General features: G+C 50.6%; 1 protein-coding gene across 8 annotated transcripts in view; it reads right to left on the reverse strand.

Moving 5' to 3' along the window:
• The window catches only part of LOC118779983 (calmodulin-binding transcription activator 1-like), a 317,969-nt gene that overhangs the window by 122,647 nt on the left and 173,684 nt on the right, over positions 1 to 21,638 (reverse strand). For all 8 annotated transcript variants that reach the window (XM_036532364.1, XM_036532360.1, XM_036532357.1 and 5 more), the window contains one exon: positions 7,372 to 7,507. In XM_036532364.1, the coding sequence (XP_036388257.1) occupies positions 7,372 to 7,507 (136 nt within the window). The remainder of the gene's footprint in view (positions 1 to 7,371; positions 7,508 to 21,638) is intronic.

Genomic DNA, 21,638 nt, shown 5'->3' on the forward strand with positions numbered 1-21,638 from the left:
TCCTGCCCCACCCCCCACCCCCCCCACACACACCCCCAGCCTCCACACAAATAAAAAAAGGGAGTGAAGCAGTCAGAATGGAGATTGACAGATCTCTTTATTTGGCTTATGTCCTTAAAAAAGGCCAGCCGTGGAGACGGGGCAGAGGAGCTGAATAAATAAAGCTGGTGATAAACAGGAGCTGGCAGCCGGAGCTGTCGACGGGGAGTGCTCCCCCCAGACAGGCCGCGCCTGGGAATTCCCCACAGATCTAATAATAATCCATACCCTTCTCCTTAAGATTCCGCCGAAAGCGTTCCGCTCCATCCAGCGGGGAGGTTCCCCTGCCACGTGCCCGTTGCTTTTTTTTTCCCTCCCTCCCACGTCAGGGACCGTGGTTCTCTATAACATCGCATTGTACAAAAGTCCACGTTCGTTTATTCTAAACAAGTACAGGGACCAGCAGGCCTTGCAACACTGCCCCCCCCACCTCCCCCTATTGCACACATGCAGAATGTGGGAATGTGGCGCCCGGGCAGGCGTTCTCTGCACTCTGCGGAAGCAGATCCCAGTTAGGCAGATAAGGTGGTCAGGGAGGTGAATTATCCTCAGCTGTGGCAACACTGTCATTAGCCGTAATTACAAAGTCCTGCGAAGTCTATGGTGAAGCCCGGGCCTCCGAGCCCGCATGCTCCCCGGCAAGGGGATAGTGGCTGGATTTATCAATGAGAGCAATCATCATCAATATCAATGATTGCTGCAGTTATCTATCTCAACATTGTATAAATGATCTGTGAGTGCATGAACTATTTATCCACTCCGTTAATAAAAGATGAGCATGGTTATCAGTAAGCTGTATCATTACTGCGTCTGAGTGCGCTATACTTCTGCCAGAGAGAGGGCAGTAGTGCTTCAGGGAAAGGCAGTTAGTGGCCCGTGAAGCACTCTATGGCTGCTCTCCAGTTCAGTGGAGTGTGCAGGGGGGGAAAAAAAATCACATGGTAGGAAAGCATTATGGGATGGCATGGAAAGCTTTCTTTGTGCGTCCTCTTTTATCCTCCTCCCACCCTGCCTGCTGACAAGTTAGGAGGTGACACGGACCCTCCCTCCGTCCCAGAGGAGGGACTCTGTAAGGAGGTGAAAGGCAGAAGTTCAATTGGTTTCGCGTGGCTCAGACGGCCGCGCTGGTATTGATACGTCGGCCGGATGGTGTTTGAAAGGCTGCTGCTCGCCTCACGGGGGTTCGCTCCCTGCAGCGGCAGCAGTGCTAATCTCCTCCATTTGTCTGCATTGATTTAGCGGGAGCAATCACCGCTTCCCTGCATGTTGCATGTCCCTGTCAAGTGCCTGCCCATTGGCCCCTCCCCCTGACTTCTGTCCTGTGTGGAGAGGATGGGATGTGGGTTGGGGGGGGGGTTTGATCAAGCCGATCAAAGGATGACGCCAAACCCAATTTGCCTCCCCCCCCACACACATACACACACATACACACACACACACACACACACACACGCACACACACACACACACACACACACACACACGCTAAACTTGTTCAGATCTCTCAAGTCCTCTCATTGGCCACCTCCTGCTCTACGTACTTAAAGGGGAACCCCGCGGATCCCCCCGGTGTGACCGCAAAGCCGCGCGTGCGAATAGGAAATGAAATTACGGAACGGCAGTGATAAGATGGGCCGTTGCCTTTGACAGACCCTCATACACAATAACAAAACAGACAAGGGATCCTCTCAAAACTATCGAATCGGCACGCTGAGGCGCTCCTCGCCGTTTGTCAGGGAGCTGCGGCTCCCTTGAGGGGTCAGCCGGTGTTAGACAGAGCTGTACTCCAACCCTGCAACTGTAAAGTTACAGAGAGCAGGAGAAACAGCCAGGAGCCGGTTAAATGGAACTCGCATGAGCTTCATGCTAATTATGAACGGTATTTTTATGCAGAATTTTGGGAAGCCAAATTGTGGCCACGGGTTTGTGGAGGCGGAGAGAGGGTAGAGAAGGAGTAAAAAAATGGTGAGCGAGAGAGTGAAAGAGAGGGGGAACAGGAAGGAGCCAGGAATATCACTGTGATTTTTATCTGATTATTCTGCGGGGGAGAGGGAGCGAGAGAAATGAGATCATTTACATGGTAATTTAACACCTCTTCTTTTGGCTTCCCCTCCATCACCTTGAACCTGCCTAGCCAAACTGGACTGAAGTAATACTATTACACCCAGTGCTATATCTAATGCTGCAACTGCTGCTGGTACTATGTCATGTACTACTGCTGCTGATGCAGCTGCTGCTACTGCTAATACCCACTACTGTGGCTAATGCTACTAATACAAACACCACTCCTACTCTGTCTACTACTTTTACAGCTTCTTTGACAACGATAAGGATTTTAAACTTGTTACCTCCTCCATGTTCAGGTCTTTCCAAAGGGAAAATAAGCAGTAAGTGACAGATATAGAGCACAAAGCACCGCTGAAGGAGAGAGGTCTACAGACAGGAGAGGAGCTAATTGATTTTCCCTGTTCACAAAGCAGGCTGGTAAAAGACTATAAGCCTTCATAAAAAGGACTGAGGCATGGCTTTAAACTTTTTCATTAGAGTCCCCTGTAGCTGTAGCGGTGGCTTTGTCATGACTCTGCACCTGCCAGTGATAAAGGAGGGCCTGGTTGTCCCTGCTCGTCCCCGTTGCTTGGACCCGTGTGAGCGCGGTCCCCTGAGCCCAGACCTGCTTCAGCTGACATTGGTCACATCTGACTAAAAAACTAAGATTCTGTCCCTTATTCCCTCACAAGCTGGGCTGTCTCCAAACACCATTTCATAACATTTCACAAAGTTTGTAAAGTCCCCGGAAGAGACGAGCAGAAGCAAAAGTTTCCACGTGAGGCAGTTTTGACGTACAAGATGTACAGGCACAGCCTCCAGACACTGCACCAGCCTGTGATGAGGACATTACCCACAATCCGTCTCTTTTAACATTACCCATAATCCATCTGTTTTAATGCCGAGCGTGGGGGCAGCGGGACAGCTGGTATCGCTTATGAAGAACGCTCTGTGGCTTTGCCGGAGATCGAACCCCACAGCCCCCTGATGTCGGGGCAAACACACTAACCAGAAGGGCACTGAACCGGCTACCCCCCGCCGGAGCCACGGGGCGCTCTAAATTTCACCGGAGACACTTCACATTTCATCCGCGCGGCCCTAATGGCGTCCGTTCTATTACGGCATTACCGACAAATGTCTTGACATTTGTCTTCATTATTATCCGTGAGGAGTAACGATGACACCCCATGCATGCTCCATTACCTTCCCTCATTGCACGGTCGCACGCCTGAAATAACGCATTAGACGGATTCCAAATGAAATAACATGTTAGGACCGCAAAGGTCCCTCTAATTACGGGGAGGGGAGGGAGGAACACACAAATCCACATTGGCCTCAGCGAGTAAGAGAGTAAGGGGGGAAAACAGATTTAAAGAAAAGCTTATTTTCGGGTTTGCATAATTAGGGGCGTTAATGAAAATAACTCCCAGGCTCAGCCACCTTTCCCTTAACAGAAATCGATGTGCGTTGGGGGAGTTTATTAAAGTTCAGTAAGAGGGATGGGGTGAGGGTGGGGGGGGGTGTGGGTGGTGCTGGGGGGAGGGGTTGTGGCTGGCAGTGCTGAAAGCTAATTGGGACAAAGGTGGTGACTGCGGTCTCCAGGCGCCCGGTTACGGTGCCTGACGCTCCCAGTCCAGAGAAACCAGAACAGACTGGCTTTTCTCCTGGAGTGCAAACCCAACAGCTCATCCCCACCTATCAGGGCAGCCGGGTCTTCCTCCTGGAAAATTATCAGTAGTTTACAGCCACCATTTAACACGCTTATGCCTCAGATTGATTTGGAGTTTTCTGGAAAAACTTCAGGAAACTGTGAACCCCTGGGAAAGCGTTCAGTTGGACGAGCCCGGCAGACACCCAATCGATGGCCCTCGCAAGGCTTGATTATAAATTCTTGGTGTGTTAAACTGAATGCTTTTACCAGGTTTTTTTTCCATTTTCTCTCGTGGCACCCTCGGTGCTTTTTAAAGTGTAAGCTAAATTGTTTCTTTTTTGCTCGGGTCTCCTTTTTTACCCGTCCATTGCTCCCAGCTCAGCTGGTTCATATTCAGGAGCTCTGCCAGGTGGGCCACACTCAGGTGCCGACTGTTCCATGGAAACGTCTCCGGAAGAGATTGACTGGCTCCCACTCTCTCCAGGCCAACAGCAAACCTGGACAAGTGCCTCCTTTGGCTGTTGGCTGAGCTTGGATTTATGTTTTTTTTTTTTTTGCTTCTATACTTAACCACAGGATACAATTAGAGGTGAAGGAGTAGGAGTAAGAGATGATAATAAGGTGTTCTATCCGGTACTCTTCTCAGGTGATTGTTTCACAAGGATTGAAGAGAACAAACCGCATGTCAAATGTTCTCACAACTGAGCGGAGGGTGGTGGTGAAGGCACATTACTCTGGGCTACGAAGACAGGAGTCATATGAGCGGAAACAGGGGAAACTAAGGGCTGAGAACAATGCTGTGGACTGCTTTTGGCTCAGTACACAGCACCGTTCAAAAAACAAAGACAATCTAATATCTGAGATCAGATGTTGCCACTATTTCTCTGAAGTGTTGAGGTGGCCCATAAAGGTGATGTATGCTGTCTGACTGCGGTTTCAGGGCACGAGGTGAGTTTCCATTTGGGGGCGTGGGGGTAGGGCGGTGTGTAGTAAGGTGAGTATTGACAAATGACCACCCCAGAAGTCCGCAGAGGCTACTTGGGGCAAGCACGGGGGGACGGTGAGAGGTACACTTCTTTGATTGCCCATCCACCAGGGCAATCAAAGCTCACCTGGAGTGATATGGAGACGTTAGGAAGGTGGTATGCTATTTCACGCCCTGTTAGGCGCTAATGCTGCAGCCGGACCAGCGCTCCCAGTTTTACTGTATGGGGAACACTGATGTTGGCTGGGGCCGCATTGGCTGGGGTGGTGCTCTAGCGAAAGGAGAGACAGTGAGGAAAAGCATGGATGCAGGAGCCATTATAAGCTTGAGTTGCAGACCTGATGCCACATTAACACCATGCTACTCTTCCCCTCATGGCTCCCAGGGCTCTGGCCCAACCTTCAGCTTCTCAGGCTCCCCCCTTCAGCACTGAAGTCCTGAGCAACCTGGACCCAGCCTGCTCAGCTAACCCAGCCCACGCAATGACATGACAACAGCTAACAGGAACTGACTGCGCAAAACACAAAGATGTTAGCGTAACTCACGCAACATCAGCTGCAACAAAACCCCCCGATGCCCTTATTAGGATAGTCCCCTCTAACACTGATGAAGGCTGAGGTCAAGCTGTCTGTTTGAGTTTGGCTGACAGAGGAGAGTTATTAGCCCGGACTGTGGCGGAGTGATTGATTGCCCACAAGCCAAAGTCAGAACATGTGTGAAGTGGGGCGCGCAGAGTGCCTTCGCTGTGAAATCACAATACAGGCCGGATGAGGCGGAGGGAAGCGTTCGGCAACGAGGCAAACGCGCGAGGATGCGGCCGACGCTCGGCTTTTCACTGCATTCCACTGACAGTAGAGGTGAACTTTGACCTCTCCTGGCCGCCCGCGTGACAGGACGCCTGAGGAAACTCCCGAACACTAGCCCTCAGAGTTTCCCAGAACCGAGCCAGCGGCGTTTACACGACGCTCTCCGTCTTCTCCTGTAGAAACCGCCCCGCTCTCAAACTCCTGCAGCTGCCTCAACAGCCCGCGGCAATTAGCACTTAGTAAATTGAAGCAATTTGTAGTGAGATAACACAGGCAGGCAGTGTCAAAACAGAATCTCGCCAGATGACAACACGACAGATAGGGAGAAACAAGGGCACTCTGACAGTGTAAAGATCCTCTCCTGGGAAGAGGGGATGATGCCTTCCCATGAGCCACTGGGTGTCTGCGCAGCAGTGAAGACCATGAGGCCCTACCTCTCATGCCCCCACCCCCCGCTACAGCCTGCCAAACTCATCTCTCTGCTCTCTGCGTCTACAACTGATATGAAAATCAAATGACTGCTTTCCCGAAGCAGAGATCCACATCTTTGCTCTTAAGAACAAACTCTGCAGCGGCAAAACAGTGCCAAGGCGCTAAATAACCTTTCACTTTCCGTCTGTGACATTGAAAAATCCTTTCCTCCAAAAAGTGCCTCCAGGCCCTGGATACCTGGGTGGATGTGGCTCTACAGTGTGCCGGTAATACACTGCGCCACACTTTTCCGGACAAAGTCAAACACAGCCCTTTGTCAGGTCATATTTGAAATGCTGTGGATTCAAATGACAAATACACTCTAAGCACACAGACCTCCTGGCAACAATAAAGACCAGTTATGTCCATGAATGGGTTCAGAAAATATGTGGAGTTGGGTGAATTTCAGAGGAGCTGAGGTGTGCCAGGTGAGGGAGAGTTGGTTTCTTGTGGAAAGGAGCACAGAGGGTGGAAAAGGGGGCATTGTGGGAAGTTTTTCTGGGTCTCTGCCACCATGCTGAGCAGCGTCAATTTGCCACCCGATCTGCAAGCCTTTTCCCGCCATCCCAATTCCTCCTCCGCCACCCGCAGAGCGTCCCACTTGCAGCAAACCCAACCGAAGCACGGCTGCGATGAAGACGGAGAGGGAGAGGGACCCGCCGCCCGGACGCTGCTCCTTCCCGCTTGCGCGTGAACGGCGGGAATAAATCAGGGGACGAGCGGTGACGGTGAGGCGACTTATCCCGGCTACAGCCACTTTGGGGCCGGGGCCGGGGAGCGCCCCGGCAGGCACCCGCTGCAGCGCTGCGCCTCAGTCCTGGGGAAGATTAATGTGGGCTCTGCGGAGCAAAGGTAGCGTATTGGAGCTTACAGTACGTAATGAGCTACAAACACCGGTCCCTGCAGTGCTACCTCTCCAGCAGAAACAATTGATGCTCTCTCTCTTTGTCAGTGCATGTTTTTTTTTTTTGTTCCCCCAGGGGCAGGATGTGGGGAGGGGCACATTTTTGCCCCCCCTTAGAGGTGTCCTTTTTTTGGCTCTGAGCTCCAGCTCCTTTGATGTTCCCTGTGCACTTCTGGGGGGGATGTGATTGTGGTGAGGTGATGCGCGTGAGGGCTGATATAGGCTGCTGGAGCGTGAAGAGTGAGCGCATGTGTGGTTTCTGTGAATGCTTGTTTCATCTGTTTCTCGGGGTGCGACAGGTGCAATGTCACTAGCTGGATTTCTTTAAATGACACACCCGTGTGGCGCAGTTTAGAGCTCGACACTGAAGCTCTGCCCCTCGTGGCAATTCCCCGCCCCAACGTGGCAGATGCTCCACCCAGTGCAGCAACACCCCGCCCCTCAGAACGACCCCCCGCCCCTCCCTCACCTCCACTCCCTGCACTTTCAGCTTCATGTGATCCTCTCGGGTGGTCTTGCCGTCTTTCCGCTTCTTCCAGCAGTAGCCATCTTTTCTGTACTTCACCTTCTTCCTGTTGTACAGAATCATCGACCCATTCTGTGGGCTGGAGAGAGAGAGGGACAAACAGACAGACAGAGAGAGAGAGAGAAAGAGAGAAAGAGAGAGGAGGGAGTTAATCAAACCGGTTGCAACGGGGGCTCGTTTGAAAGAACTACAAAGAGCGGCGTGATGGCACCTCGAGACTCCGCGAGCGGGTGCAGCCCTGGCGATTTAGATGATACGGTTCCCCTGTGGCGGCTCCGCATTGGTATGCACAGTTTGTCAATGAGCGAACAAAGCAATCTCCAGCATTAGCTTCATCCAGTGTAGCCGCCACAAGCAAAAACGGCACCTTCGGTGACATTCTGTACAGTGCATCTTACAAGCAGAAAGCACCAGGCGAGGACAACAAGCGGCTTCCCGATTCTTCACGTACACAATGTAATTGGTTGCGGCAGGTGGAAGAAGCCCGGTGAAACAAAACATTGCGCGCACAACGTCCTGTGCCAACATTTTCTGAACAGCTAATTCATCATGGGTTCTTACTTCACTGAGCTATGAACTGCCGGTTGATAATGATATAATGTGTTTCTACTTCTCCGCGATAATCTGCGCTGCCATGTTGATACTCCGGAAAACGATTACTAAGCGTTTATTGTACGTTTATAAAACATTCATGAGCTGCTCCCTGATAAATAGCAGAGCAGATTAGCCAAAGATGTGAGAGGAGCGGAATTAATGACTCTGTGTTTCGGTGGGGCTGCTTTTTTTTGAGCCAGGAAGATGCGCAGGCAAACTCATTTGGGTGGACACACACAGGGATGTACACAAACAGACTCATATGCGCACTCATACATGCGCACACACACACACACACACAGCTGCCGCCATGCTCTGCGCCTCTGATACTGTAAGTGGGTGAACGATCTCTGAGACGTCGTGGTGGTGCGGGAAAGCTCAGTCACCCGATGCCCAGGCAAGCCTCACAGGCACAGTGATCTCTGAAGACAGCGCTGGCCGGGCCCTGTGTCACAGACCTGCCACTGCGAGGCCTTTCACACGAGTATACAAACCTCCAAGCGTAAACGCACCCTGCCCTCCTGGCTCCACGACTCAGTCGAGCTTGCATAGTTTTGCCTTGTTTTGCCCCAGTTTTATTTAAAACGCTGCCTGCATCAATCTCGGGGCTAGCTCGTGGGGCCTGACTCTTGTTTATCCTGAGATCGTTCATCAATCATTTCCAGGGAGGGGTCTCGGGGGCTGACTTAGGTAGGGGGGGTTGAGAGTGGGGAGACAAGGGGTGGGGATTTGCAAGGGGCACGTGACCCTCGGCGGAGCCCTTCCTCTCCTTCTGGACTGTCAACAGACAATGCGCACCAGGACGCTTCTCCCCCCGCCGCGTGTTGTCCCACCTGCTCTACGCATCTGTCTCTCTTCCCCCTTCTCTCCCGTCACCGTCGCAATCTGATTCCTGGTCCCTCGGTTCCTCACTCATTCCCCTCTTTCTGCCTCACCGTCTCCACCTTCCACTCGGTAGGCCCCTCCCTCCCTCTCCCATCCCACTGTATCCCTCTTTCAACTCTCCCTCTTCTTCCTCCATTCCCTCCACTAATCTCTCACGTCATCTTTCCCTTACTTTATGCTTCTCTCTCTATCTCTGTCTTTTCCTCTCTCTTTGTCTGGAACATGCCGTAACGAGTATTCGCTCTGGAGTCTGACCAGATTCTGTACCCTGAGCAGAAACAGCCCGGTTCAACCATAACCATCATCCCGCCAGCGCATCACTCTCAGCCCAGGCCATTACATCACGGTGGTGTAACCAGCACAACAGCTCCTCCGAGTGCCTCTGACAGCAACTGCGCTGTCTCAGCCCCCACAGCAGAAACGGATCTTTCCGGAAAAGTATTCACGCCCGCAGTAGTTCTCCTGCCTTACCTATCACAGAGGCGCAGCCCACACACTCTTCAATCCAGATTTTTTTTTTCTTTATGCAAACACATTTTGGCAAGGTGAACTGCGTGTTAACCAACAGCGCGGAAGCTCTGCTCCTTTTAAGGCGGAAAAACCTTCGTTAAACGATGCGGGTTTGCGGGGAGGAATTTGTATGTCCTCCGCCGCTCGCCTCGCTTTGACGCTCTTGGCCTGACACATTATTGACGTTGCCGAGATGAATCGAGGCTCGGCGGATTCTTTTCCCATTTTTGTGTTGTCATTACACAACAGATAAAATTCCCGTGATTGGCGCCGTATGTCACTCCGCGCAAGGCCCGCGGTCCATCAGGGCCTCGTGTCTGAACGGCGAACCGCTCACATCACCTCGAATGGATGGGGGCTCGGATAACAGATACGGCTCAAGCATGAGTGATCGCATCGGCCAGAGACACAAACATGAATAATTACCGCAGATCAGGCAAAATGTAAGCGACTTAACTAAAACCAGCGTAATTACGTGCTGCACAGAGGAATCTCATCTTCTAAAAGAACAAAAATACATTGTGTGAGGTATATTTTGGTTGAAATGTGGGTGATTAGTTTTGATTATGAAAGCTCACATATCACTCAGTCTGATAAAACAAGTTTTATATCTAAAAGGTTTTAAAGACATTAGCTCATTCTCTTTTGAAGCCCCGGAAGTGTTTTTTTTAGTAATAGACAGTTTGTACCTGGTGAAAATCTCTTTAGAGTCATATCTGAGGTGGGCCAACAGCACATGCTGACATGGAGAGAGAGGCCCATGAGTTCGCTCTGCCCATCCTGGCTTTGTGTACTTAGGCGGTTCAATTAATCTTATCGGGATAATACATATTTATATGTGGAGGAGGGAGAAATGCTAAGTGCTTCGTTATCAAATGCAGCCGACAGGAAGCCCTCTGTCTCAGAGAGTGAAGGTGTCAGATTAGAAAGAAATGGAATAAAAAAAAGAACAGAAAAGAGGAAAAAAAAAAGAGAGAAAAAACCACGGCGGTCTCCCTCCTCCGCGGGCATAATCAGTGGCGCGCTGAATTGTGTCGGAGCCGGCCGGGTCCTGGAGGAACCGCTCATTTGCGGCGGTAATAGCATTCCCGCCATTGAGGTTCCCGCCTCAGAGAGGTGCAGGGAGAGACGAGAGACTCGCCTGGAGGTGAATGTGCGCAGCCGCCGTGGACAGCCCCCCCCCCTCTCCCCCCAGTTTCCCCCCCGTGTGTCTCTGGCCCACCGTTTTCATTCACCGTTAGCCTTTCTCATCTCTCACTCCTCTGACCAATCGCCTTCTGTCTCTCCCTACCTGTCACACTGTGGTGTTTTGAGAGAGCAAGAGGGAGAGGGAGAGAGAGAGGGAAGATGGAGAGAAAGTGAGGGAGTGAGAGAAAAAAAGTTGATGGAGTGAGTGAAAGAGAGAGAGAGGGAAGAGGGAGATAAAGGGAGAGAGGGAGAGAGATGGGGTGAGAGAGAGTGAGAGAGAGTGAGAGAGAGCGCAAGAGAGGGAAGAGCCAGAGAAAGGGAGGGAGAGAGAGGGAGAGAGATCGAGTGAGAGAGGGTGAGAGAGAGAAAGAGAGGGTGAGAGAGAAAGAGAGAGGGAAGAGGGAGAGAAAGTGAGGGAGAGAGGGAGAGAGAGATACGGTTTGGCTCAAGGCACGGTAATGTGGCCCAGGTCATAAAGAAATGGGTCTCGGATACGCAAAGAGATATGACATCTCCCAGTTAATCAAATAATTAGAGCAATTAAATCATTGAGAGCCGGGATTCGGCGGGGGCCAGGAGTGACGGACACCTCGGTGAAATTAGCTCCGACGGCTGAGACGCACTCAGACAGATTAGAGTGACTGAGTCCCCTCCATCTTTGGCGGAGGGGAGGCCCTGGGGACATCTTCTCCGAGTCATCGCACATCCAGAAGAGGCTCTGATATTGAGATGAGCCTCAGTGGGTTTTGAAGACCGCTGCTTAGGAAAACACAAGGCAGACTTTAGATGGCGGGGCGGGGGGGGGCAGAGAGAGGGGGCCTCAACAGAACTCACAAAGTACTCCTGTGTCCGTAACCCCTCTGTTAGACGATGGAGCTCTAACTCTGAGATACCTGCTGCAGAGCTGCAAAACAGTAAAACCCCATAAGGCAGGGAGTTTTCGGTATTCCGACTCAAAGCTTCTCCTTCTGATATGACAGGGAATTAAGGGGATGCTGATTTTTTTTTGAGAGAGAGAGAGTCTAGGGGAGGATTCCGCGATAAGTGCGCGTGGAGTTGTAGATTCCGCCTCCAAATCCTAACTTTGGGTGATGGATTGTTTTGCACATAATGGCTGGGTTTGAGGTAGGCTGATCCTGGATCAGTTATTAGATGCAGAAGGTGCACAGAGCTGCTAGTGTGTTAGTCTGTGCCAGGTGTGGTCTCTGGGCACACAGGGTGGGGAGAACACCTCTATTAGATCTGTCAGCAGCAACTGCAAACACGCATCACTGCCAGTTTCTTCAAAAGTATGTTGGCACTCAAAACCAAGCATATGCGCACACACACACACACACACACACACACACACACGCCAAATTTACATAAGCCGTTTCACTAATTTTCAGATTATTCCTCCCATACTGTGAAATCTGTCCTTACTTGGTTACACAACAACATGACTACCACCAATGACCACAGAGATACACCTGATTATAACTGCAGGTGATAAATCACTAAGAAGGCCTGCCGCAAATCATTCCACCAAACACCCCTACCGCGTGATCGCCCGAGCCCGGCTCATGCACGGCTACACACTCCCTGTGCCGTTACACTACGAGTGATGCAGTTGCAGGCCTGATGCAACGTCATTTGATGGTGCCTTGTATCTTCCCTGTCTGAGTGAATGGAGGGAGATCATCAGCTGTGCTGAGCCTGTCTGCGGATTGGAGCCTGTTGGGGCAGAGTCACGTGCCGCTGATGAGGTGCAGATAAAGTGTTCTCGGGGCGGTGGGGTGGGGTGGCGTGCTCTGGGAGGTGTCGCACACACACGTGTGTGTGTGTGTGTGTGTGTGTGTGTGTGTGTGAAAACTACTTTAAATGGAAATGCGCCTCATCTCTGGCATGGAGATTCATCGCCCGCAGCCCGGGTACAACATAGGGGTCGCCGCCGGGTCACACGGAACCGCCTGGGACATATTGCGCGCGGCGCTCGCCGTGACCTCTTACACACGGGGATGTCAAGGGGAGGAGGCGGGCGTCAGAGCACGTGCACCGCTGACACGGTGTGTGTGCCTGTGTTTGTGTACCGTGTGCGCGTATGTGTGTCAGGAAAATTATGACATTAGGAAAAGTGCCTGCTTCTTCAGCTACCTCTCTAGCTCTGTGTATGTGTGTGTGTGTATGCCTGTGTGCATGCGTGGGAGGGTGTATGTGTGTGAGTGTCTTTGTGTGTGTATGTGTATGTGTATGTGAGTGTCTGTGTGTGTGTGTGTACGTGTGTGTGTGTGTCTGTGAGTGTGAGTGTCTCTGTGTGTGTATGTGTATGTGTGTGTGTGTGTGTGTGTGTGTGTGTGTGTCTGTGAGTGTATATGTGTGTGTCTGTGAGTGTGTGTGTGTGTGTGTGTGTGTGTGTGTGTGTCTGTGAGTGTGTGTGTGTGTGTGTGTGTGTGTGTGTATGTGTCTGTGTGTGTGTGTGTGTGTGTGTGTGTGTGTGTGAGTGTGTGTGTGTGTGTCTGTGAGTGTGTGTGTGTGTGTGTGTGTGAGTGTGTGTGTGAGTGTGTGAGTGTGTGTGTCTGTGAGTGTGTATGTGAGTGTGTGTGTGTGTGTGTCTGTGAGTGTGTGTGTGTGTGTGAGTGTGTGTGTCTGTGAGTGTGTGTGTGTGTGAGTGTGTGTGTGTGTCTGTGAGTGTGTGTGTGTGTGTGTGTGTGTGAGTGTGTGTGTCTGTGAGTGTGTGTGTGTGTGTGTGTGTGTGAGTGTGTGTGTCTGTGAGTGTGTGTGTGAGTGTGTGTGTGTGTGTCTGTGAGTGTGTGTGTGTGTGTGAGTGTGTGTGTCTGTGAGTGTGTGTGTGTGTGAGTGTGTGTGTGTGTCTGTGAGTGTGTGTGTGTGTGTGTGTGAGTGTGTGTGTCTGTGAGTGTGAGTGTGTGTGTGTGTGAGTGTGTGTGTCTGTGAGTGTGAGTGTGTGTGTGTGTGTCTGTGAGTGTGTGTGTGTGTGTGTAAGTGTAAGTGTGTGTGTGTGTGTGTGTGTGTGTGTGTGAGTGTGTGTGAAAAGGCCGTGGGGGGGGTGCAGCCGCGTCTCTTCTCTATCTCTCCGCCCGTGATTGCCTGCGAACTCTCGCTGACGCCCTCCAGCACAAAACAGATGTTCCCGGCAGCCCTTATCTTGATGGAAAAACCAAAGAACAATTTAAAAACAATATAAATTACAGTGCCGGCGTCCCTACCTCTGTAAGGCCCGGGATGGATTAGAGTCGGGGAGGGTCGGGGTGGGTGTGGGTGTGGGGGGGTGGGGTTCCAATCTCTTATCTCCCTGGGAGCAGCGGGTGAGAGAAACGGCCGTCCGCAGCCCACGACGTGATGCCAGCACCACCGAACATTCCTCTGTGTTCTGCTAAGCACGCGCTCGCTGTGGGTTTAACAGGAGCCATACCACTCGATGCCAAGGGTGCGGAGCGTTAACGACATTCCCATATCAATGCTGTTACTGTGGATGTTCTTACAGAGGGACGTCTGACCTCATTCACTGAGGCTTCCTGTGCAATACGGTGCACCTTATGCAATAAATGTAGGATAGCATTAAGTGGTAGAACGTGGAACTTAGTGTGCAGCATTGTTTGAAGAGATTAATGAGCAGGAAAGTACTCAGAGCTGGTGTACCAAGACAGTACCAAGTCTCTCAGGGAAAAGCTACAGTGCGTAACAGGACCCCTACAAGTGGCCACAGAACGAAGGTGCCCGTTTTGTAGCTAATTAGAAACAAACATTGTAATGCAGTGAGAAAAAAGCACCAAAAGCTAACTTCTTACAGGATGCCATGCACAACACAATAATGGCATGCAGCCTTCTAGATCTTGAAACATTGGCTGAAATGTTTACATTGTTACAACCGGCAGAAGTTTGTTTTCCGGACGTTTTCTTTACTATGACATGGACATCCTTAATGAAGGAGAGCCTCTGCCTGCAGCTACAGAAGGCTAGTTTTCATGGTGTTAAATTCCAGCCCCTTCTCTACCTCTAGCATGAGAAAGCATTTCAAAGGCCAGTTTAATATTTACCACAGACTACACCTTCCATTCGGCTCAATATTTTCCACATACTACATTCTCTATCAGTCGGGGAAAAAAAACCCTCACTCTGCACCACGGTAACCTCTGTTTCATCTGTCGCAGGAGCATACTGTATGAGGGGCTCATACGTAAGTTTAATTAAGCCTTTTGAAGGCCGGGAGACTCCGCGCATAAATCAATGGCGGGTCTCGTCAGTCGCACGCCTCCACCCGCCCCGTCCGCTATCGACACAGAGCACATCTGTCTGGAGGTCAGAAGCGCTCCCCCTGATCCCCGCCCCCGTGTCCTGGGCCCGGCTCCCACTAGGAGCTAAATTAATTTCTCTGAAGCTCCTCAGAGAGCGGCACCTCAAAGGGGCGGGCCGCTTGAAAGCGAGCTCCTTGCGTTGAGGCATGGTAGAGCTTGCTGTCCAAAAGGGGAGCGCGTGAGCTTGAAGCTTTTGTTTCGCCCCCCTGCCCAGGCCCGGCGCTATGGAGGTGCTTAGGGGTGCATTGCACCCCGAGACGTACCCCAGCGCACCCCCAGTTGTCTCCTTATGTCCCGATATCTACATGCCTTTTTGTGCACCCCCGTGGATTGCAGTTGCACCCCTCTGTATTTTCTCCTGGCAGTGAGCCTGCCCCTGCCGCCGCGCCAGCTCCCCGTCCAATCCGAGGCCTTGCGTTCACGTTGGCTGCCGTTGGCACGCCCTTGATAACACTGCTTGTTTAATACATAGGAACTGTTTTAAGAAAGGGGCGCACCTTGTCTGACTGGCACCAATACGCCAACGCTGTGCCCGCTGCCTGTATGTCTAGAGCTATCTGGACAGTAAAGTCACTACATGTGACAAGCTGGTTCATACTCAGTAAGACATAGGCATCCTGCAATTACATTGCAGTACTGTTAGTAAACGCTCTTATCCAGAGCAACTTACATTTTTCAATTTCAACACGTTATCCATTTATACAGCTGGATATTTACTGTTGCAATTGTGGGTTAAGTATCCTGCCCAAGGGTACAGAAGGAGTGCCCCAGTGGGGAATCAAACCAGCAGCCTTTCAGTTACGAGTCCTGCTCCTTACCATTATGTTACACTGCCATGTAGTGCTACATACTGGCTGATTACATGAAGGGTAGGTGAAAATGAAAGGGTTTCTACACTTTTGCAATGCAAAAAGCAGCAGGCCTGAATAAAAATTTGACCCACCCACAGCAAATCAGGTTGCTTTCCTTATTTGCATTTCAGCTGGTGGAAATGATAAAACAGTAAATTGAGTCAGTGAACCCCAGGTGGGGTTACAAAAGCTGATGTATGCTCAATGAGTTTTTCATTTTAGGAAAGAGTGGCGAATGCTTGGGGAACCTGTGAAGTGAAAGGATTCATCACATTTCTAGTCACTGCCTCATTGGCTACCAACAACAGACACTCTGCCTGCCCCGATTGGTGCACAACACCCCTCTGTTCTTTTATACCCATCAATAAAAGCCTATGATCTACACTAAGGCCCTGCCATCTAAATTGCACCCCTCTCATTGTAGGAGGAAAGAAGGGGGACTGTTTCAGGTAAATGGCTTGTATTTCATGTTCCTCTTGGTTGCAAATTGGCAATTTCTGGAGCTCACAACAAAGAGTGACGGGAAGACAGCGGCTTATTAACCTGGCTGCAGCGGCGCTTGCTGCTCGGGTTAATAACCAAAAAAACGAGACGTCCGCGCTCGGGCGGGGACCGGCGAGGAGGCCTGGCCTTGACTGGCATGTAGCAGGCAGCCATCACGGCTCCTGGGCTGACAGTCGGCGAGATGAGATTCCTCCAAATCATTTCACAGGTTCGGATAGATTTTTGTCAGGTTCCCCTTCTCCTCGTCCCGCTCTCTTTCGCCCGTCCTCTCCTCCCCTCCTCTACCTGTTGTCCGCTGTCTCGTTTGCTCACAGATGCCGCTCTGCGATGGCTCTGTGTCAGAGGCATTGCGGGGGTACTGGCATATCAAAGGGTGCAGAATCTGGGTCAGCAGGGTGTTAAATTGTAATGGAAATAGGAGGGGTCTGTGTCTGCCTCTCTGCTTCCCCCAGGACAGCGTGACTCAAACGGCAGGCCTAATGGCCCGTGCCCTGGGAATCATGGATCCGCTGAGCATGCCTCTCACTCCCATCACCCTCAAAACCATTACCTCAGAACCAAGCTTGCCCTGTCCTGTGACCTCTGACCTCTGACCTCACCTGTCAATCTGCCCAGCAGATCAAACAAAAGAACAGCCAGGGAAAGTGAAGACTGAGAGATAAGTGATTCATGGGGGAGAGAAAGACAGCGTGGGAGAGAGAGCAAGAGTTAAACAGGAACATATAAAGAGAAGGAGGGATAAAAAACAAAGGACAGACAGACTGACAAACAAAGACAAAAGGAGGAAGGGACAGAAAAAGAGAGATGGTTGGGTAATAGTATTAAAAGATAAAAAAGAAATATAGACAATGAACAGCAGATAGAAAAAGAGAAATCAAGAGATTGTTCGTTAAATAGGATGAAAAGATATGAGGAGAAAGAAAGATAGTGAACGAAAGACTGTCTGACAGAGATAGCCCAGCTGACAGAAATAACGTGAGAAGGCAGCGAGACAGACAGAATGAGAACAAAGAAAGACCGCCAGATACAGTAGGAAGACCGTCAGAAAGAGAAGTATGTTGAAATAACTTGAAACAAGACAGAGAAAGAAGAGTCAATCAGAAAAAAACAGAAACAAGACAAAGAGAGAATGTGGGACAGAAGGAAATAAAGGCAAAACAAACAATGTTGCGAGGAAAGAAAAAAAAAATCTATCTAAAAAGAGAGCTGCTGTGCAGAGCGCTGGAGACCTGATGAGTCTGGTTGTAGGCGAGGGCTCTGACGAGCAGCTGACTGGATGAACAGGAGCTTTACGAAGTCCAACGCCACAGAGGCACCACATCCCGACGCACATCTCCCCACGTCCCCTTTTCACCAAGATACCTCCATGCACAGACATCTTTCCTGCTCGTGGTTCTCTAAAGGGCTGGGGCAGTCACTCACCGCCCTCCTCCACCCCCCACAAGCCAGCAAAATCAGAGAGTTATTCTCACACCTGTCACCTGGGAAACACCGGGCTCTGTGCCGAGCAGCAGCAGGGCATTGTGGGATCTTGGGGTCACACAGCCTCTGCTGCTCTGTCATTGGGGGAAAAGGGGTGCTGCAGTGCGGATTTGTTTCCCCCATCCCAGCGGGCGCCAAGATACTGACGGACAGCAACAGAAGGAGAGGAAGAGGAGGGGGGGGCAGGGAGAGAGCTCTGAGGGAAGAGACAGGGGAAGAGGAAGAGTTCATCTTGTCTATGCCCCATTCAGTAGGACTGAATTGTGATTGGGCCCACCTCAGCGCAGGTGTGTGTGGGTGAGTGTTTGTGAGTGTTTGTGAGTGTGTGTGTGTGTGTGTGTGTCTGTCTGTGTGTGTGTGTGTGTGTGTGTGTGTGTGTGTGTGTGTGTGTGTGTGAGAGTGTGTGAGTGTGTGTGTCTGTGTGTGTGTCTGTGAGTGTGTGTGTGTGAGTGTGTGTAACACAGCTGACACAGACTGCTGGGAGCAGTAGATCTTCAGAGAGCAGAGGCTGGATAAACCGGGTCCATCAGTATGGGGCAGGACCTTTAACAGACCGCGGCTCCACGGTCCCACTCAGGGATGCTTCGGACCGGTGGAATGGAATATCAATGACGGCCCCCCTCCCTCCTGAACACACCCCTGCCTCTGATCTCTTTGACCCCCATTTCCTAGCTTCCGCCCAGGCCCAGCTTGTGCCGATGCTGGGATTACAGGTCCCTCTGGCCCTGTCACTGAGGCCCTACACCAAAGATGGAGCTCAAGACACATACATGCATCCACACATACGCACATATCACACACATGCACATGCCCACATACACGGACACACACATAACATGCTGTATTTACATAAACCTTTTCACTAATTTTCATATTATTCCCCCCATGCTGTGAAATCTGTCCTTACTTGGTTACACAACAACAAGACTACCACCACTGACCAGAGAGATACACCTGATTATAACAGCAGGTGATAAATCACTAAGAATGCCTCCAAGCACCCAGACTGCATGATCGCTCAAGCATGGTTCATGCGTGTCTCCTCACACAGGTGTGCGTGCGCATACACACATAGACAGCCACACACCACGTTCATGCACACACACATGTACACACAGTCTCCATCATACCCCTCCACCTCCCAATACAAATGAAAGAACAGCACTGCACAAACATATCAACTCATACAAGGCATACCTCTGTAAACTCCCACATCATATACATGCAGACAGACACAGTGCTGCATATGAAACACACTCTCCACACTCACACAGCACATGTCTGTATTTGAACGTGGAGCTGAAATCAGGCTGCCTGTGCTTCCCCAGACCCCCTCAGAGACATGTCCACTCTGGGGTCTCGACCCACAAACTCTGGTTGTGGAGGAGTGAATAACAGCAGGGACGGGGGGGGGGGGGGGGGGGGGGGGGGGGGGGTCTCTCAGGATAGAGAGAGAGGCAGAGATATCTGCTGCTTGTGGTCAATAACATATGTGCAGGAATGAGAGAGTAACTGGTGCAAGCAAAAAGGAGTGTGGCACGCATACTGACTATAACATTCTGCGTCTACACCTGGGCGCAAACTCAGGATTTTATGCTACTACACAGGTTATCTCATACATTGTAAATATTCTGTAAGTAATGTTCAGTTACTAGCGTTGTCTCTTAGTGAGTGCAAAGCAATTATCATCTGTTGTAGTCCCCGGATGGAAGTCTTAAACTAAGACTTGGCTTAAACTAAGCCAAGCCCTAACCCAAACTGCAAAATCAAACACAAATCTTTTTACAATTACACATGGCATGTGACAGTGTGTTTTTGTAGAGTGGTCACTGGTGCAGTCATTGGTCATTGGTGCAGCTACATGTATGTCTGTCTTTAACTACAGTATAATTTCAATTGTACACTGTCCCATTACTGTACACTGTAAATCATTTCCCTCAGGACTGTCATCTCAGTCCTTCAGACAGTCTTCTCTCTACATGCCGTGCAGAGAGACTGTTTTTGCAATAATGATAAAGATATGGGAGCAACTACACTATACAGTGTTGAAATTTAACTACGTAGTGGGTAGAACTACCTTATGTTGTTCCCTGTTATCTCCCTACCTAAACCAATCAAAAGACTTTGCTCGTCACAGCAAAACAGTATGATTGGTTTAAACCTGTGAGTGAGTGGCAACATACAATAGGTCCACTCACTCACACACAATGGTCCTCAGGTCCCCATGAGGTCCATGAAGCCTCACTCTCCTGCCACTACAATGCACAACAAAATATCCAGTGTTCTGTAACAGCCAACAAAATACACAATAGACACTGCTGACAAGGCTATTAGCGGTGTGCACTGCATCATGGTAGTGACAACGCGAGTCCCTCTGCGTCTGTGCTGAGAAATCCGTTGTGTGACAGCGTGGTCTGGGCCATCGAGGGAAACGGGAACGATGGAAGACAAAGGAGAGAAAGGAGCCCCCATAAAACAGGGGAAGCGGACGAGGCAGGAACCCCATTGTGGTGGGGGAAAAAAAAAAGATCAGGAAGCGCCCCTGTCACTTTAAGACCATCATTAAACTTTCCCCCCTTCCCGGCATTTACGATCGCCTTTGTGTGTTGGATGATAGCGGGCCCATAAAGAGCTCCTTTGTCTCGTTACGTCAGATTTATGCGCTTCGTTAAGGCTCTGACACCTCCTGCCTATGATGTGCCGTAATTACGCCGCGGTCCCCTTTTCATCGCTGTAACTTGTTACTTTAATTATGCTGTATGGGTTTTTAAAAAGCCTCCACGAATATGCGGGGCCCCCAACCACAGGACCCAGAATCATCCGCGTCTCTTTAGTGATGCCTCGGCTGATCTCAGACAGTTGGAGAAGCATTCTTTTCCGGCTCCTGCTCAGCTGTGTTATTGTTACAAATAACAACCTTAAGAAAATTCAATGCCCTCAAGACCTGTGATGCGACGTGCCACGCGAGAGCATCCAACAACAGAAGACAAATTGCACCTGCTGCGGCCCGCCGAAGTTTCTCAAATACACCGATTCTGGGACGCGGCGAAGTCGTCAAGACTGGCGTTCGACCGTGAGGAAAGTTGCTTCGGTCGGTTGGGTCCTGTGGGTGCTTGTGCGTGCCAGAAGTTTGTACGCGTGTGAGGAGGGTGTGTGTGTGTGTGTGTGTGTGTGAAAAGGAGTATGTGCTGGGGGATTTTTGAGAGGAGTGTGTGTGAATGTGTGTGTGTCTGTGAGAGAAAGTGAGGTGTGAGTCACTGTCACTGTGTCTGAGTGAGAGTTTTTTTTGTGTGTGTGAGACTGAAGTATGTGTGTGTGTGTGTGTGTGTGTGTGTGTGTGTGTGTGTGTGTGTGTGTGTAATAGTGAGGTGTGGCAGACTTACAGGGGTGAGTGTCTTCTAATGATGCTGTGGAGGAAGGGGCTGAGCAGAGGGGACAGAAGGAGCCAATGTGGGCACAGGAAGTGACCCGACAGTGTGAGGTCAGCTGTTTGCTGGTGGGACAGAGTGACAGCCGCCCACCCCTCTCTCTCACACACAAATACAGACACACCCAGCGGCCACGGGCTGGATGTCTACTCTGCCAAGGTTTTCTGACGATGCTGTCAGCTTCTCAGTGCATGATGGCAACCTGGGTGCAATCTGTGTCCTCTAGGCCCATAAAGACAAGTTTTAAAAGTGTCACAGGTGCCAGAAGCACACAGCGAGAGTTCCGTGCCGCTGGAAGGAAATCACTGTGGCTTCCCTTTCCCATACTTTTTTTCTGAGAAACTAAGAAAAGACAGAGAAACAAAGAGAGACAGACAATCCTCTAAAAGGGAATCACTTTGTCTTCCCTTTCTCTGCTCCACTATTAGCAAACAGAAAGCAGAAAGAGTGACACACAGAGAGAAAGGGAAAGACAA

Source organism: Megalops cyprinoides, chromosome 6, assembly GCF_013368585.1.
Source record: "Megalops cyprinoides isolate fMegCyp1 chromosome 6, fMegCyp1.pri, whole genome shotgun sequence".
In the NCBI taxonomy this organism is placed as follows: domain Eukaryota; kingdom Metazoa; phylum Chordata; class Actinopteri; order Elopiformes; family Megalopidae; genus Megalops; species Megalops cyprinoides.